At 41.5% G+C, this 19,265-nt stretch overlaps 2 protein-coding genes across 6 annotated transcripts in view; one reads left to right on the forward strand and one right to left on the reverse strand.

Moving 5' to 3' along the window:
- Positions 1-107: 107 nt before the first annotated feature.
- slc25a16 (solute carrier family 25 member 16) lies at positions 108-6,241 on the reverse strand. Of its 2 annotated transcripts, none has more exons than XM_040001705.1 (10): positions 6,127-6,241; positions 4,871-5,018; positions 3,878-3,970; positions 3,655-3,788; positions 3,395-3,458; positions 3,095-3,216; positions 2,894-2,960; positions 2,621-2,783; positions 2,453-2,521; positions 108-737 (listed from the first exon to the last, which is right to left on the reverse strand). In XM_040001705.1, exons 2-10 carry the CDS (start codon positions 4,962-4,964, stop codon positions 581-583), a joined length of 963 nt encoding a protein of 320 aa, XP_039857639.1. In that variant the 5' UTR covers positions 4,965-5,018; positions 6,127-6,241; the 3' UTR covers positions 108-580. The 2 variants fall into 2 exon arrangements, with proteins under 2 accessions (XP_039857639.1, XP_039857638.1); XM_040001704.1 differs by lacking the exon at positions 6,127-6,241 and adding an exon at positions 5,247-5,578.
- The window catches only part of tet1 (tet methylcytosine dioxygenase 1), a 39,647-nt gene continuing 26,098 nt past the window's right edge, over positions 5,717-19,265 (forward strand). For 3 of the 4 annotated variants that reach the window (XM_040001695.1, XM_040001697.1, XM_040001696.1), the window contains exons 1-2: positions 6,139-6,247; positions 6,745-9,089. In XM_040001695.1, coding sequence (XP_039857629.1) covers positions 6,912-9,089 — 2,178 coding nt within the window. In that variant the 5' untranslated portion in view covers positions 6,139-6,247; positions 6,745-6,911. Of the gene's footprint in view, positions 6,248-6,744; positions 9,090-19,265 lie in introns of all 4 variants that reach the window. The other variant, XM_040001699.1, reaches the window with a different exon arrangement.

Here is a 19,265-nt window from a genome sequence, read left to right on the forward strand (position 1 = left end):
TATATATATATATATATATATATATATATATATATATATATATATATATATATATATATATATATATATATATATATATATATATATATATATATATATATATATATATATACACACATATATATATATATAGATATTTATTTATTCTTTAGAGAGCTTAGTTGGATGATTTTATGCATCTTAAAATCTCTTCACCAGGTCAGAACATAGAAAACACCACTATAAAAATGCATTTCTCAGATCACTGCGCGCTGTGAATGATGCAGCTTTAAAAAGAAATAATGTTAGGGTTACTGTGGGGCAGGTTACACCCATTTATGAGCATGAAAGAAGAAAAAAAAATTATGAGTTGTTGAATTACCAAAGCAAAAAGTAAGAAGGAATGAAACAGGACAGACATGGAGTTGCTTTTTCATTTCATATTCAAATCCCTTTTTCGGTGAGGAAAAGGCAGTTCCTGCACTCAGGAGTTTAAGACATAGTGAGCAACCTTCAGATGAAGGAAGCGTTGAAGTCGGCTGGCATTAAGTCTAGGAGCACAAAGGCCTGGGTGCAGCCTGGGAGGTACAAAAAACAGCCACTAGTTCAGGTGGAGGACCTGCTTCATGAACTCATAGGTGGTAAAGGCCACGGCCTGGGAGGGGACACAGCGGATGTAGTTGAGAGAAAGGCCTCGGTACAATCCTTTCTTCACCCCAAACGTATTATACACGTACTTTAGTGTCTTGATCAGTGATCTGTTTAGGTAAAGACAGAATACATAAATAAATACACCTTTTAGAAGAGAAAAGAAAAACAGTATTTTTTAACTCTTTATCCCTTGAAAACAAACTGAGCGGTTTCCTTCATATTTCAGGTGCTCAGGGTATCCTTGAACTAGTCTAACAGTCATCAAACCACGTTTTTAATTGATATATACTGAGGTTGTCTTTATGGGGAACAGATTTAAATTATTTAATCTCCAAAGTTTTTAACCTAAGCAAACTGCCTTAAATGTTTGTTTTTTTGAAACACGAAAAATTTGCCATTTTTATTCGTGACCTTTGAGGTTGCATAAATCAGCTGTAATCACACAAAAACTTGTCTTTGGTAGTGACCGACGAACTGGAACTTGTGAAAACATCCAAAAAATTTTTTACATAACATTGTAAACAGAACACAAGAAGGGTGAGAAGTGTTTATACTGGCATCTGTGAACTTTACAGCTATGAATGGTATGTAGCTGTAGCTTTATAACTCAGTTACTACTACAGTACTAAAAATGTCGGCCCTTTTTTTCCCCCTTTTTAATCAATAGTACCATATCTAGACTAAACAAGCACAAAACCTCAGGAATTTTCTCCTTTTTAATCATTAAGTAAACCACACAAAACCAAATGTGAAATCAACCTTTTTAAGCAGTCAATGTACAAACACTACCAAGGAAGTGAAAGACGTAAATGGGAGACAAATGTTATTTATTATGGAGCTCTTGTTACAGAATGCATAAAAACTGAGACTATTACAATCAGATGTGCTTTTAGAAGCAAAGACACAAGAATCAAATATTTATTCAGCTTGATGAGCGACTTATGAAAAAAAAAGAAAAAGGTTAACTTCATCAGCGCTGTGTTGTGTGAGGTGTTTTTCTATTTTTACCCTCAGTACGACATTACACCTAAGAACCAATTACCCCTTCATTTCTCTCTGAATGTGTTGCATACACTCACTGGCCACTTTGTCAAGCTCAGCTGTTTAACTGTTTAACGCAAATCTCTAGTAAGCCAATCAGATGGCAGCAAATTAATACATTTAGGGATGCAGACATGGCCGAGACAACCTGCCAAAGTTCAATCTGAGCATCAGAAAAAACATGTTTTAAGGGATTTTGAAAGTGGCATCGTTGTTGGTGCCAGACGGGTTGGTCTGAATCTTTCTGATCTACTGGGACTTTCCTCACACAACCATCTCTAAGGTTTACAGTGAATGCTCCCAAAAAAAAGGGAAAATTATCCAGTGAAAGATAGTTTTCTAAAGCTCAGATCCGCTCAAACTGCTTTCTTGAACATGACATGAATGAAACGGCTTCTATAGGCACTTGATCTCAATCCAACTGGGATGCAGTGGAAGAGGAGATTTGCATCATCAGTGTGCAGGTGATGAATCTGCAGTAGCTGTGTGATGCCATCATTAAACATGGCATTCTTTGCAGAGTGTTTCCAGCAACTTGGTGAATCTATGCCATGAATAATTAGGGCAGCTCTGAAGGCCTCAAACCCAGGGCAAGCAATAAAGTGACCAGTGAATGTAAAATCATGTCAGACCACATAAAAAAAAAACACCTATTTTTTTCTTTGTTTGTTTTCTTTCCACATTAAAATTAAAACATCGTGTATTTATACTAGGAAAATAAATATTTAACTATTCGCAACATATAAATGAGGCGAATGTAGCGAACAACAGTGATACTTACACACATTTCTCTGAGTCAGGAAGCACAGCGCCTAACTGCATTCTTCTTCTAGCCACATCCAAAGGGTACCTAGTGAGACGGCATACAGCGTGACACATGAACCATCAGTCAATCAGTCTAATCAACAGCAAAGCCCTGCTGGGCATCGCAAATTAACCAGTCACTTACGATGCCGTCTGAGCAATAGCCCCCGCAACCCCTCCACAGAGAAGATTGACATGGGTTTTCAAAATGAGCACATCGGGGTTGTCTGAGGAAGGCCGTCCAAGCAGCTCTGGGAAATGTTTCAAACCCAGGCTTTTCAGGGTCCCGAAGGTGAAGAAAGACAGACCTAGGAGCATACAATGCAACAGAACCCACACTGGTTATATATGTGGGAGGGAAAAATGCATTTTATGTTGTCCTTCACATACTAGCATCAAAAATATTTCCAAAAATCACCTGCATAAGGCGCCATTCCAATAAGTGTTGGAGTAAGTCCCCTGTAGAAGCCCAAGACGCCTCCCTCCTTCACAAAAAAAGAAGAAGCAAATGTAAAAACGGGTATTGCAGGCAAATTGAGCTGATCTTAAATTAAAGGCTACAATCTTGTGTGAAGAGCATTTAGTTTATTAGACGCTTATTTGATCACTAGCAGATCACCTTAAGGTAGATGGTGTGGAAAGCATTAGCAATTCCAGTGTAGCGATGATCTCCCTTCACCTGGAAGGCCAGCCTGGCTCGGATTACATCCAGAGGGTAAGTGCATATCACTGCAGTCATTCCTGAAAACACACAAAGAACACACTGACTCACAGCGGACTCTTGTATGTGAAACATTTAAACATAGTTAGTAATTAAAGAGGAACACATAGCAATGATGGTTAGCTTAGAGGAAGGCACATTATCTACGTCAGAGGAGTGCATGACACCCAACTGTCACAGACTAGGTATTATCAGTACCTGCCATAGATCCTGCCATGAGGCGGTGGATGTGTCCAGAGATGCCTATCTGTTTACTTAGCAGCTGTAAAGGGAATATTGACAACATCAGCCTGGGTAGAAAATCAACGAACCAATAAAACAATGCAAAGATGAAACGAATGCTGTGATGCCAATACAGCACAAAATACACGGACATTAAAGCACACAGCATGAGGTTTAATCATTTTTATAGCTTTGACCTTTGACAGCAGCACTCCACAATAAAATGCATACTGTACCTTTTTATATTTGTCAAAGGCCATGAACTGGATGGCTCCGTAAGGAAATATCCTGACCATCATAGCCCCATTACCCTTGTACAAGCCAAGGATGCCTTCTTTTTTTGGCACAGCTCTGAGAGTGGAAATTACTCCTGCGAAGAAAGTCCTAAAGTTTCACTCCTATACAGACGTGTGGAAGCAAACACTTGTTAGCTCAATATTATTACTATTATTATTTTACCCAGATGTTTATAATGGGGGTTCTGGGCTTGAAGAAGAATCTTGACCCTGTCCAGAGGAGCGATGGTAGTCTTGGCACAGCATCCTGCTACACCTAAAAACAAAGCAAATGCCATTCAGAAACAGATGAATGATTGGCATTTTCTTTTTATTTATCTACAACTAACAAGCAAAAGTAATTGCCCTTTTCTTGCACAACAATGTCAAACATTTAACATTTTGTGGCAAGTCAGACACACAGGTAACCTGTCCAAACAAGATCGGCCACTCTGAGCCAACATCGGTATTACATGTGAGTTGCACTAAAGCTACAGAGATGAAATATGCAAATAATGATTAATTTAGCAGGAAAGTGCTCATGTTCTTTAATCAAACAGTGCTGGAGTGCACTTTAATCGGTACTTTTACAAAGCTGTTATACTATGTGATGTTAATGTTTTTCTTATCACTCATATATCAGGTGTAAATTTTGAACTGTGAAGTGAAAATCTAACTTTTAGTTAAAGGAGAAATATAGAGTATTTTCTTGTTGACTAATACACCTGCCAGAGAGACACCCTCATTTTAGCTGAAGAGCAGGTCAGATGAGAATGTTTAACTTTTTTCCCCCTACAATTTATGTAGCTTTATTATTTTATTGGTCTACAAAGTTCATTTTATTTTGTTGGTCACATGCAACACTTTGTACTTTGATGCTAGCAAAAACAAACAGGCAGAGGCACTCACATTGATCGTCACCTTATTAGAATTGCCACTTAACTTAAAACCATGCATGTTTTTGGACTGTGGGAGGAAGTGGAGACCCATGCAAGCTTCATGCAAATGGGATTCAAACCCAAGACCTTCTTGCTGTGAGATAACAGTGATAACCACCACCACTATTATCAGTAATAACGATGAATGAATCTGGCTTCATTCATAAAAAATAAATTAAAGCAAGTAAACTGTGTGACTGGAGACATCACTGCTTGTAAGCCGATGTGTCAGACCCTACCTCCAGCCACAAAGGAGCGGACCCAGTGGTAGTCCCCCTTGGAAGGGGTGCTGCTCATGGTGGGGCGTGTGGAGACCGCAGCCTCCGATGTCATCGTCCCTGCTCAGTGATCTGCCAAATCCATGACTTTACGGGTTCGGTAAAAACACTGCAAAGGAAAATGAGATTGTGAGCATGTGGGTGTCGTTTTAAGGTATTGCTTAAAATATACAAAATTGGGCCCATAAGCAAAGCCAGCTGTCCTTTTTGAATGGCCAAATGGAGGTTGTGTAAGGTTAGTCACTGAGAAATTGCACCACTGTGAAGGTTAGTAGTCACAAGTAGCAGGGAGCTAAGAGACGACAGCACCCATGGACGTCTTAAAAACCATACTCACAGTATAATCAGAACTATTAATAAGTCCGAACAAGGAATTAAAGTCAACAAATATTTTGTTCCTTCGCTGAGTCGCCTCCTTCTCTCGTTTCTCTCATTCCTCTAGATACTCCTGGCTTTTATCGAGCCCACACTTCGTCAGTCAGCCGAAAGGCTGAAAGTCACGTTTAAATGCGCAAATGCAGATCGATATGAGGCTTTGACAAGGGTGAGCACGCTCATGCCCTTCGCCCACAGACTGACGGCTTCAGCAGAAAAAAAGTCGCGCGATAATGACGGCGAACGACGTCGCAACTATGACGTAAGAGGATGGTTGTGTTTTTTTTATATAGCTTTATGAATATCTTTGATATCGACGTGAGATTTATATCGCAAAGTAAAACGTCACCGGTGAGACGAAATTTGCCTTAAAATTATTAGAAATATTCTAAAATATTACCCAGCGTCTTTCTTTAATTATTAACGAAGGAAAAAGAAGAAAACTCGCTTAATTAATTAACTAATTAATATTTAGCTAAGTACCCATTAGCGACCACGCCGCATGCTAACACCGTGACTGTAATACTGAAATACAGGCGGCTGGTTGAAGCGAAACGGAGTGTGTTCCACTCCAGGTTTTCCCCCGCTCCCTTCAAGCAGACGAGAGTTTTTTAGCCAGCGGAGTGACTGTAGCCTGCTTGCGTCTGGTGGAGGGAGTGTGAGCGGGGCTGCCCTGAATGGATAGACATAAGAGGGATTTACATTTTAACGGGTGTCGTGCTCCCAAAGGCTACACGAAGCACGCCGAAAACCAGCCATTCCCCGTCGCTGCGTATTCACGCCGTCGGTGCTCCTTCCCGTATCATGTCCATGTGTCATCGTGTGAAGAGGATTGAACTTACCAGCGCTCTATATTTGCCGAGGAGGGAAACCAATACAAGGTCTCGCTGTCTCGCTGGAGCGGGGTATTATTAGCAGTTCAGACAGTGCAACTGTCTCTCTCGCTCTCTCTCTCTTTCTGTGGTATGTAGAGCATTTCAGCTGTAAACGTGTAACAACACCGGCGACAGAACAGGCTTCACGAAAGTGAGCCTTTTTCCGGTTTTCTTATCACCTCTGTGATTTTACTGACAGCGGTCAAGTGCAAAACAGTAATTGAAAGCGACGCTGAAGGCGCTTTTTTTTTTCTTCCACGGTAATAACCCCCTCTTCCGTCAGTCAGAAAGACGAAAACAGGATCCGACCTCCGGCCAGAGCCCTGTGCTCTTCAACGTGTCTGCCCTTTAAACTGTTAAGGCACTGTGGAAGCTATAGTTTTTATATATAGCTGGTTTGTTTTCATGATACTCAAAATATTTTATTATATTAACGTCAACCTATCTGACTCGTCTTTGCTTGGAAAAGCTGTCGTTTCCTGTAGTTATTACACTGTTATAGTCATGTGGTGTTTGAGTGCATGAACAGTTTGTCATTATTACACTGAAAACGCACAATTGTGACATTTGTTTTCCCTTTTTTAGGTCATGCACTGCAATAGCAAAATCAGGGTAGCATCATAGTTTGCATTCAAAATACAGAAGAGGAGGATTTTTTTTTAAGAAAGAAAAATAGTGTGCTAAGCAAAAGATAAACATTCACCTGGCTCCCATGCTGGCTGCCAGAAATCCTCCCTTTCATACCCTCAGCCATGCCTGCTACTACCAGACCCACCAGGATACAGACATCTACTCAGAGGAAGAACACCCAGAAAGCGATCCGCACCAAGAGGCAAACTTGCAGTTCAAATAAAACCAGAGGAAGAGCTGCACAGAGGACCCAGAAAACATCCAGAGAACCCAGAAGTTCAAAAACCAGGGCCCAAGCACAGTCAAGCCAAAGTCCCCATGGAAGAGAGTTTAGCAGACCTGCTGCTCAAGGTCCCAGGAGGTCCCCCAGCAGAGTGAACCATTCCCTAAATGTAACAGGATCTGCAAGGCTTAGACGGGCGAGCAATCTGCCTGACCACTGTGGCAAGTTACAAGACCCCCTGGGGCGAAGGAAGTCCCAGCGGGGTACACAAGTGTCTGTTACTTCCTGCCAGCCTCCTAAACCTTGCAGTAGAGGGAAGTACAGCAGGGGGAGCACTAGGAGAAGATCAGCACCCCAGCACGGAAACAAAAGAAACCAGCGACCGAGTACCAGAATCAACGATTCAACTCCTGATGAGGAAGCAGAGAAACTGGAAAATTGTGATGACGAGGAAGTTGGTCCAAAAACGGAGGTTGAGACTCCTGAAAATGTCAAAGACCAGGGTCTCGGAGTCAAAGGTGCTAAAGAGGACAGCGTTTTTAAAGCTGATTCACCACTGTGTAATAACACACTGGAAGACTGTGTGCAGAACAGCTGTGATGGTCCTATAACCCAGCAAGAGAAAATTACTGACAGCCATAACAGTAAAGGTGATCTGAAGAGTGTCTCTGGAGCCCCAGAGGTTGATGATGCTGATGGACAAATAAAACTCTGCAGTGAAAGGAGTAAAGAAGCACCTCCTGAGTCCTCAGAGTCAACCACTACAGGCTCACTGGAGGTGCAGGGCAACTGTGAGGGAAATGACACTTCAGCTATCCTTGGAAAAAAGTTTGATCATCCTGCCAGCGATGGTAAAGAAGATAATGTGTGTACTGCACAGCAAGAGCAAAGCAACATCCTGATATTGCAAGATAAAACAACAGATGAAAGAGTCACACCTGATGATGAGAGAAGAGAGGAGATAAATCATGAGAGGAAAGAGAGAATAGAAGCAACAAAGCCAGTTCAGAGGCAAAAAGAGACAGTGGAAGCGATTGAGGACATCACTTGGAGGTTGGGTAATTGTGAGAATAAAGATGGAGGAAGGAAACAGAAGGAGAATGATGTTTCCATCATTCCTGCGCACCCCCAAACTGGCACTCCAGCCTGTCAAACCCCAGATCCACCTCATTCTAACAAGGGACTGACAGCACAGTCAGAATTACCTGCTTGTGTGCTGCCGGTCTCCAACACAGCTACCTCAAATCCCACCAAAGCCCCTTCCACCTCAGAGTCACTTGGCAAAGTTCTGAGTAAGATAGATATTCAACCTGCCACTCATGGTGCTAAACCTCAAATTCCAGGGTGCTCAGTTGTGACTGAAGCAGCCCTGATGGTGCAGGCGGTTGTAGTGAAAAGAAATATGCCAGTTATTATCCGTACAGACTCCCTCAAACCTAGCAATATGAGGGATTCCTGCCACGGGGAACCACACCAGCCACAGAGCCAAGAGGTGCTTCCTAATCAAGGAGAAAGTCTAGCTTGCACACCAGCAGAGTCACAAACCAAAGATAGTGAATTCATTCAAGAGCCACTGGAGCACAAGAGCCAGAAGGCTGTACCTTTGGGGTCCTCAGCACTACTTTCCCAGCTGGCTGCCCCTTCAACTGAGTTAGAACTAAACCTCAGCAAGGTTCAGGTAGCAGTGCCAGAGCAGGATTTGGTGCCAAAGATCTCGACTCCCTCTCTGGACAGCAGCTCCACCTTCTCCTGCAGCTCAGAGAGCACTCGATCCTCTTTTTCTTTCGAGACTGAATCAGAGGCCGGCTACGGAGACCCCAGCTTATCTGTTCAACCTGGATCCTGGGCGCAAGGGGGGGTCTGCTCGCTCGCCTGGGCCGCTTCAAAACTGCTGAGGAAGGAGGGGAAAAAGCGGCGCAGGTGTGGTGAATGCGAGCCGTGCCTCAGGAAGATCAACTGCGGCCAGTGCAGCTGCTGCCTCAACCGCAGGACTGGTCACCAAATCTGTAAACTGAGGAAATGCGTGGAACTGAAGAGGAGAAGACCTTCATCTCCACACACTCACTCTGCTGCACAGGTGAGGCCTACTGCCTCTTTTTTACTACATTTGATTGCAACTCAGACATTGCTCAGCATGTAAGGTAAATTTAGAGAATGATTTGAGTTTGAATATACAGCTGATCTGAATCAGCTGAGAAAACTGTGGTTGCTGTTGTCTGAGTGCATTGCTTTTGATCTCTGAGGTTTCCCAGCCGCCAGCTAGCAAATAGTAGTGATCATGAGTTGACTTAGACCAGACAGTTGAAACAAAAAGTTTCACTTTCCTATTGTGAATTCTCTCTGTGGGTCTCAACAGATGCCACTTGCTGAACTTCACACCGTCTTCCTGTTATTTGTAGGGAAATGCACAGGGTGAAAGGGGAAGTGAGCATGTTTGTGTGTGGCCCAGGTATTACTCACGCCATGGGGACCGAAATCTGTTTACCATGTCACATTTTGGGGGCATGTCCCCATTATGGGGGCCACAAAAAAGTCCAGCGTGCTGAAGGCATGTTTTACGGTTAGGTCAGGGTTAGGAGTTGGCGAATAGTTGTTAAGGCCACTTTGTGAGAACAGAGAAAATACCCTGTGTTGAGAGAGGGGAAGAAGCTGTCACATGACTGGCAGCCGTTCAGCACGTGGTTGGAGGATTGGTCTTTTGTGTGCGAATGCATGTGTGTGTGTATTTGTGTGTGTATGCAATCTATGGCGCAATCCAGACTATAACTATTTTATGGATTGCATGTGATGCCTACAAGTGTTTCTGAAGGGGTAAGTAGTTACAGAGATTTCATGTTTTTTTTCTCCAAGTTACCAAAGGACATATTTTATGATAAAACAGTGAATCGAATAAGGATGCCTTGAAATTATGTTATGTATATATATATATATATATATATATATATATATATATATATATATATATATATATATATATATATATATATATATATATATATATATATATATATATATATATATATATATATATATATTATAATAATAAACTTTAATAAAGAGCAAAAACAGGGTTTATGAATTGCTTTTGACAGAAAGATGAAAGCCAGATACTTAATTATATATCAATGAAAAGACTAAAAACAGGCAATGTGGGTAATAACCAGAGTAATGGAATCACATGAAAGCAAATACAAAATGTGCTTTAATAAGTGGAGGAGGTCACATCTGATGGCAAAAACTCAGACTTGAGGACAGGAGCATGTAAGGTTGCAAACTGGCTCCATACCTGATCTATACCTGCTTTGAACGTGACCATTAAAACCTAAAATTAGTTCTAACATGTACCAAAGTCAGTGGAGAGAATACACGACTGCAACTGTGTGCAATGAACGTGTCATCTTGTTGCATTTGAAATGGTTGATTTAGAAATGGAAGCCCCTGTGTAAACCACTCGCAATCAGTTGCTGTCTTCAAACCAACTTTGCCGTGTCAAGAGGATGATAGAACGCAAGACTGCTTTCAGTTTGTATGTGAATGGGGTCAAGTTGGCATTTAAATGCAATCTGTTTGTGGTAATACAGAGATTAACTGTAATAAATTGGTGAAAATTTTAAATCTGTTCCTGTCTGCATACACAGAAAAGGACACTAAACAGAAATTCAAATTCACTGCATTCAGGGTCGAACTAGAACCTCATAGATTTGAAATACCTGCACAAATAATTGCTCAGGACATTGATTTAATTGCAAAATGACAACCTTGCTTTTATATAGGAAAATAACCAGAATACAACCAGTTGACAACCAGTTCAGTCCACACGAGTTACACTCACTGGCTTTGTCACGAGGGTTCGCCACAGTGGGTACCGCCGCATGTTTGATTTGGCAGTTTTTCGCCCCATGGCCTTCCTGACATAACCCCAAAGGGGACACATTGATGCAGACTGATTGATTGAAATGTGTCGTCAGTCTGTCTGCATTTATGAATTAGAATAGTTGTTTGCAGAGCTTCGCTAATCTGCCTGAGACTGATTGCAATCAGTTCAAATCCAACCACAAAAAGGACAGGGTGCCATCCACCTTAGAACTTGTGCAATTGCCTTGCAAACCAAGCTGTCGCCCATAGCATGTTGCGCACTCAACCTTTTTTGTTACCAGTTAATTGCTGCAACTAGTTACAGTGGTCACTGAATGCCAAATGATTCAACTATTATCGTGCAAACACCAGCTGTCCTATTTTTACTCCAGTGTCACTAAGCAATGAGCTGAAGTTCTGTGACAGTTCACTGACTTAATGATTCATTTTCCCTGGCCCAAGGAGCGCTGTGGATCATATTTCTTTGTAATAATAACATTAAAATGATGTATTTGCTTCTGACTGAAGAATGAGTTATGAGCCAAGGGTTAGTTATTCAGAAATATTATTGATAACAGTAATAGTACAGTGAGATACAGTGAGACAACAGAAAGTTAACTAGTACCATGGTGCATATTTTTTGGCCAGCGTTACTTTGCAGATTCACCAAGACCTCTGCCCACTTTATTATTTCAGTTTCTCACATATACAGTCAGTGTTGGGAAGGTTACTTTTAAAATGTATTCCATTACAGAATACAGAATACATGCCCCAAAATGTATTCTGTAACGTATTCCATTACGTTACTCAATGACAGTAACGTATTCTGAATACTTTGGATTACTTCATATATTATCATGCTTTTTACAACAACGTGAATGTACTATTGCTGTGTGATTTATTACTATTACTGAAAGTCCGCGACTCTGAACTGTAGTAAAGGGACCTCTGACTAATACGGCGGGGTCCCTGTCGGCTTGTAGCCGAAAAATAGCTTTACTTTGTTGTGTGGGTCAACTTTTCTTGCGAGAGACAGAGAGAGGCGTTGAAAGGCTGCTCCAACGGAACTTATTGTTTTCGGAGGAAAACACGAACACGGTGTACAGTCGAGTCTTAATAACTTACTTACAACTGGGCTCGTCAGGCACTCTTCTTGGCTGAAGTGGTTATTATTATATTTACATGCTTCCAGCTCCCGTTTTTCCTCGATGACAACTCGTACCTTTCCACTCCCCTTTTTCTCCCTCCTCGCGCTCACAGACCCATAACGTGTATGGCAGTCCATTCTCCCTGCAACACGGACTACACTGCCCATGATGCTACATTCTTTAGAGCTATGCTTGTAGCATTCTGCCTGTTAGCTTAGCACAACAACAACAACAACGAAAAGGCGCTCTCTCACCCAGGAAACACACAGTCGCAGAGAGAGAGAGAGTGTCGCCCTGTAACCATGGCAACCGTAACGCTGCCGCCTGGAACAACAGAACGTAGCTGTCAAACAAAACCCAAACAGTCCTGACCCGCGACAATATGAAACAGGAAAGTACCGCAGTGTAATCCATTTATTTCAACAAAGTAACTGTATTCTGAATACCACCTTTTTAAACGGTAACTGTAACGGAATACAGTTACTCATATTTTGTATTTTAAATACGTAACGGCGGTACATGTATTCCGTTACTCCCCAACACTGTATACAGTATACTCTGTTGTGAAGTTTTACCTTTCTCAACCACTTTTCTAGTCAAACTGTTGTAGTGAGGAGTGAGTGCGAGGGTCCATGTGTGTGCAAGCGTGCATGCATGTCCTAGCAGAACCCTTAGAGCGGTAGCATTGACAGAAACAGATTAGGGCTGATTATATAACACCTGCATTCTTAGTAGTAGAGACTTCTATTTCCAGTATGAGAGTGGGTGAGGAAGGAAAGATCAGGCCAGGGAGAGATTTGCAGCCATGCTATTGGGATTACCCTGAATTGTAGGTCAGTGTGTGTGTGTATGTGTGTGTGTTTGTGTGTGTGGGTGGAGGGTGTGCTGAGTTGCTGAGCGACTCAGTGACACACTTACAGCATATCTGGTGGTGACTCTTGATGTTGTGCATGTTTTTATGAGGGCTTGCATGTACAATGTCATTGCTGGATGACAGTGTACAGAGTGACGTAGAACTGCTGACCCACCCTTATTCAAACAACAGAGCCCAGTTGTTTTGCTCTTAACTGACATCACATTGGCCTGCTGCCTCCCATACAGTAGTGCTTGTGTTTGTGGCTTGAAAACAGGTTTTTAAATTGAAAATGACTACTGTCATGGAGCCTGCACCAAGCGTTGCAAGCAAAGCGTTGGGTGAATGCTGTCATCCTGGTGAAATGTAGGTGAAGTCCTGAACTTCATCCTATGCCTTATTCTAAATGCTGAACTGGTTGAGCAAGTTTATCGCTTGTCTTCTGTTATAACTGCTGTTTGTGTGCTTTATATGTGCTCTAGTGTGAGTAATACATTGACACACTCGCTGGCCAGTCTTGCTAATCAAGCTTACACACCCTTCCAGCAAACGTTTCTAACTCTGAGTGTGTGGAAAAGAAGGTGCAGAGGCCAAAGAGGAGTTCATGTAGGGGCATGCGGATTCTGTGCGTGGTTGTATTACATGGAGCTGCCTGTCTAGGGTTTGGTTGAGTTTTACTCTTCAGGGTGTTTTTTCCTTGCAAATTTTGCCCCACCCACTAAGAAATTTTAGAGGGTGGGGCAAAAACCAAATAAAAATAATCAGGATTGTCTTAAAATTGTTTTCTGAATGTTTTTTTTAAATTGAGTCTTCATTTGCATAATTCACATTCTTGTTAATCAAATGGTCAAAAGTGACAAAAAAAATAGGTCAAATGAGGTAACACAGACTCATTGCCTTCACTGCTCAGTTGTGTTTACTGTCCTGTTACCCCCAAAGGCCCATTGTGAGCCAGGAAAAACTCTGCTCTGCCACAAAACAGAAAAATATGCCAAAACTGCTTAAAAAAACCCAAAAAAACATTTTGAGAACACATAGTGAAAAGTAGAAGAAAAATAAATAATGTTTGAAAAAAGTACATCTGTGAGCTTCCATGGTTCGTGCAAGAAGGAGAAGTGGTCAGTAAGAGCGAAGCTTTCCAGTTGAATTTGTCTGCTTTGGCTCAGGTTTGAGGGTCCCCTCGTGGCTTTGTCTCGTACTGGGCTGTGAGGACACCTGGTCCTAAACACAAATCCACATGTCAGCACGTAGTTGCCAGAAATAAAATAGTGGAGTTAATGAGAACAGACCTTCTTTATTTGTAGAGCGTATATTTGACTGAAACAGTCCTAACATGTTTCAAGTCAGCTATGCTGACTCAGTGTTTATCCACTGGAGAAGCTAGCTGTCAGGGATAAAGTTATTAACGTTTACATGTCAGTACCATTAAATGAAATTAAAAACACTGCGACTCACAGCCTTTTCCACCATTTTAAAGATATCCCTCACAGGTAGTTGTGCTGGCTCTTATTTTGACAGGAAAAACCTTCAATATCCGCTAAAATCAAAAGATTAATAATTTTCAAGAATTTTCATCTGATTTAACTGTTTAATATCAGCATGTATCTTGGTCTCATTTGACCATTGTTCACATAATTACACTGCAACCTATTTGTACTTTTACATTGCCCCAAGTTGTCTCATAAAATATATGAGATCAAATGAGTTCAATTTAAATAACAAAAAACAGAAAGCACAGCTTTATTTTGTTCATACATACTGTAAGTTATTACATGTGACTATTGGTGTCTTTGTCTGTAACTGTGTTTATCAAGTCCATGCACCTGGTGAGGCACACTTTAGGTAAGTCTGGGGTAACCTATAATTACATAGCGGTGGCAGCTTTTAGTTCAGGACAATAGAGCTGCAGCTGGGCACTACATTGTGCAAATAGTAACTAGCTTGCTTACATCCAGCTTGGCCCAGCTTCAAATGCAAACTCATTTATCTCCTGCACCTTTCCTACTCCTCCTTTGTACACACTTTGTCAGAAGAGTAGCATGTGTCATTAAAGACTTGGCAGTCCAGGCAGCAGCGTCCAGCAGCGATGGCTGCAGATATTCAAAGCTGTGTGCAGCAACGCCCTCACTGTTCCCAAATTTAACTAGCACGACACAAAGTAAGAGCGATTCTCCCATTATGTCTGAAGCCAGCATCCCCCTCTTTTCACAGACAACAGTGGAGATGCTCAGCACTTATGGTTGCCATGGTGACCTCTTTGTCTGTCTGCTGACCTTTAACCTGCCACGATTGTGTGATGGCATTCTAAGGGTCACAATGAGGATTAGTGGAGATAACCACAAGCACCACTGAGTGTCAGACTTTTAGTTCAGTAACCTACATTCAGGTGATTAGGTTAAACTACACAGGTTAGTAAGTTAGATCTACATCTAGACTTGCGTTTCAGAGCTTTTTATTTTAAGAGTTTCAAACTGTGCATACAAATTTATGTCAAATTCCCCCACTTTCTAATCCAGCTTTATTAGTATTTGCAAACCAGCCTGGGTGAAAAGCAGAAAGGGGAAAGAAAATTGTATCTAAACTTGTAAGAGTCACAGCTAGAATAAAAGATGGACATAGCAACCGTGTCATAGTAGGATCCCGCCCTGCATTGTGAAGTCTCGTATTGAAGTCTTAAGTTGGCATTTTTGCCATTGCCATCTTGTTTTTCCTTTTCTTTTTTTCCCCAAATTTGATTTGACCACGGTGCACAGTCTAGCAATCCTGCTTTATCATCTGTTTTATGCTCAGTGAGATCATAATAACACATTTCTGAATTACTAAAACAATAACGCCTATTGTCTCCACCAATTTATAGTATCAGAGACTGTAACAGTTTTCGCCTAGTTAGACACAGTTTGCAGATCTCATTTTAACCTTGTTGCAAAACTCTAAACACATTCTCGCTCCCTCAGACACTTCTTGCACAGTGATGTGCACTTGTGATGACTAACAATAACCACAGGAGGCAGACATCTCAGCGTCTCAAAATTGCTTATACCAGCAAAAGCCAGTTCCGGGTTCATAGTAAGCCGGGACATTAATGGGAAACATGTGAGAAGCCGACGAGGAAGATATGCCTTATAACTATGTTGGGTGACTTAAAATGTGAAACTGGGCACTTTCTCATGTATAGTATAGCATAAGGCGCAAGTGTCGCCAGATATGCAATACATGCAATGATGTGACAAAGAAAGATTGTCATAGGACTCGAGGTAGACTTGTGACAACTAACTACACCCTATGATTCTTAATTCTTCAAGTAATTGTTTTCTGTGTGACTTTATAAGTCTCTCACATTGTTGTGGAGGAATTCTCACCCAGTCTTCTTTGAAAGGTTGCTTCATTTCATTGATTTAGGCATTTGTTTATGCACAGTTCTCTTAATGTTCTGCCACAGCATTTCAGTCACATTGCGGTCTAAACTTTGACTGGACCATTGCAGCACCTTGATTTTTTTTTTCAGCCATTCTGTTGTGAATTTGCTTCTGTGTTTGCAAAACCAAACAAGCCATACTTCTTCAGTTGTTTTTTGTTTGTTTGTTTGTTTGTTTTTTTAAATTGTGCTGTCATGAACTTCAATGTTTAACATGCTAACTAAGGCATGTAGAGTCTGAGATGTAGCACTTGGGTTTAATGCAGTATCTCTGACTGGCACACCTTGTCCTTGGATGTTTGTGCCGCACATGATTGGAGGAAGTCAAAGTGAATCTCCATCTAAGCAGAGCTTCTATTGCCATCATGAGCTTGAATCATTGCTTACATCCACTGATGTTTCTGTGTATGACTTTTCTAAATATAAGGGAAGCTGAGGAGAGTCACAGGAGGGACTCAGACGCAGACTGAAATCACAAAGATTAGTTTGTTTATTTTACTCTCCACGTGCGATATATACAAGTGAGGGAAGGGGGGGTCCGAGGTCACCAAGGTTCATGAAGGGATCAGGAAAACACAGGTAGACTTCTTCACACAGTTAGCTTTCTCCTCTCAGGGAATCCTCTCCACGCTTACGCCGCACTGACTCACCACACTCACGAAAGGGTCACGGCAACAGATCCTCAGGTGGGGCATGCAGAATCTAGCATACGGACAGGAGAATCAATGTCAGGAAAAAACTCGAAGGGAACTCAAAAAAGGCTGTAGAACTGAAGTAACACTGACGAGGGTTACACAATAATCCAGCGACGAGGTATCCTCAGCTGCTGCTTTAAGTAGCGAACTTGAGTGAGGGATGAATCGCAGATGATTGTTTGCAGGTGCGAGGACCAGAGGCGGGAGCCTGCAATGAACTCCGCCCAGGTAGTGCGTAGAACGCGAGAGGGAAATGAGAGAGGAAAAGAAAACAGATGGAAGACCAGCCGGTCAGGCACGGGGACTATGACATAGTCAACTTTGGTTTTACTTTTTTCAGATTAGAAAGATGAGAGTTAAATATCCTTAAAGCTGTTTTTCCAGTACCTTTATTGGAGCGTGTAATGATTGCTCAGTAGTGTTAATATTTTAAGATGTGTTGTTTTCTTAAAAGTCTGATGTGACATATTGTGACTTCAGCTGGAAAACTGTTTTAGAAAAAGATGTAAGGTTTAAAGAAGTAAGTCTTAGCGTTGTGAGAAACTGTACGTAAAATGTGGCATCAGTAAGTTGTTGGGGTTTTTTTGCACAGTTTGAAGGAGTCGCCCCCTGCTGGCTATAATGCTTGGCCAGTAGTTGAAGTTGACAGGAAGTCACTTGTGCTTATCCCTGATTGTTGATATTAACAAAAAAAAACAACAACAGAAAAAGTCAAGTGACTCAAAATTAATGTGAACTGCTTTTCAAAACCACAACAGTTTTTTTGCATGTGACTCTGTATTTTGGTTGTCAATGAGAGAGAAATAAACACTTTTTTGTAAAATAAATGAATACAGGTTCCTCCACATGCACACGTGGGCACTCTGGCAGTGAGCTGAAGGACAGCTTTCTTTTTCCCCTTCATTACGTAAACGTGTGGGACAGAAGGGGGCTGAGGTAGGGAGGAAGATTCGTGAAATGTCAGAAACACTGTCAGTGATTAAATACAGCCAACTCATTATGACAGAGCAGGGTGAATTGCGCTTTAGCGTACTCTCTCTACTCTGACTTCTCTTCCCTGGCAGAGACATGCATTTTATTACATGAGCTCCCCTGTGATCAAAGCTGCTGTGTATTTTCTGTTAAACTGGTCCAAGTCAATTAAATTTATAACTACCTTGTGAGGTAGTTATCATTAATAGCTGCAGAGCTTTGGTAGCGACCCAAAATAGGCTCAGCGAACCAGGAGAAATGTCTGTTTTATTTCATTTGTGGTTTGATTATTTGGCCAGAGTCTCCTATGCATCTGGGCTGATGCAAGGACCAGATGGTGCCAGCTTTGGGGCTCTACAGTATGGCTGCTCCTAAAGTACTCGACTTGAGTCATCAGACACCAAGTCGTGTTTGATTGTATGGTATGGGGAAAAACAAAGGTCCACAGTAACGACACTCAGTCACTCAGTCTGTAACTGTGCTTATTTGATAGTTTAGAGCATAGGCCAAATTTGGCCCGCAGCCTAATTACATTTAGCCCGCGAAGCCATACCAAATTACTATCAGAGCTGGCCTACTGGTATTACACAGCTAATATATATATTGTTTAGTATTAAGCTTTGCTTGTTCCATATTCAGTTTTTCAGCAAAACATGTTTGAGTCCATAAGAAAAGATTCATTCTTATATCTGGATGAATAAATATATTTCAATAAATATTAACGTTAGCCCGCGACTTTGTTCCAGTTTTGAATTTTGGCCCACTGTGTATTTGAGTTTGACACCCCTGGTTTAGAGTAATTACACATGCCGCAAATGTGGAATTTTGAAAGGATAAAAGACATTCCCAAGAACATCACATAAAAACTCTTAGGCTCAAACATCATTTGAAACAAATGTTTGCTACTTTGTATAACCACTTGCTATACCCCAAGTATAGTCTCCTTGCTAGTTGTTGCAATATGTTAAGAATCATTACAAATCATTAGGAAGTCTTACTACGGTTTTGTATTTCCTGCAGTGAGAGAGCAAAGTGCTCTCAGACTGCTGGCTTACTTGTGGTTCCTAGGGTATTTAAAAGTAGAATGGGAGGCAGATCCTTCAGCTTTCAGCCCCCTCTCCTCTGGAACCAGCTCCCAGTTTGGATTCAGGAGAGAGACACCCTCTCCAGCTTTAAGATTGGATTCAAAACTTTACTTTTTGATAAAGGTGGGGCTGGATCAGGGGAGCCTGAACCACCCCTTAGTTGTGCTGCAACTCACGTATCAGATATGATACATTTGGCATTATGTGGTTAAATGATGAGTTCATAACTT

This window comes from Simochromis diagramma, unplaced genomic scaffold, assembly GCF_900408965.1.
Source record: "Simochromis diagramma unplaced genomic scaffold, fSimDia1.1 OVJJ01000421.1, whole genome shotgun sequence".
NCBI lineage: Eukaryota > Metazoa > Chordata > Actinopteri > Cichliformes > Cichlidae > Simochromis > Simochromis diagramma.

What these genes read in the sequence shown, in the direction of transcription:
- slc25a16 (XM_040001705.1), bottom strand. Translation starts at nt 4,964, where the DNA reads ATGACATCGGAGGCTGCGGTCTCCACACGCCCCACCATGAGCAGCACC. An exon ending in CCGCTCCTTTGTGGCTGGAG is followed by an intron (nt 3,971 to 4,870) that starts GTAGGGTCTGAC and finishes CTTTGTTTTTAG; the next exon opens with GTGTAGCAGGATGCTGTGCC. An exon ending in GCTATTGCTCAGACGGCATC is followed by an intron (nt 2,522 to 2,620) that starts GTAAGTGACTGG and finishes CCGTCTCACTAG; the next exon opens with GTACCCTTTGGATGTGGCTA.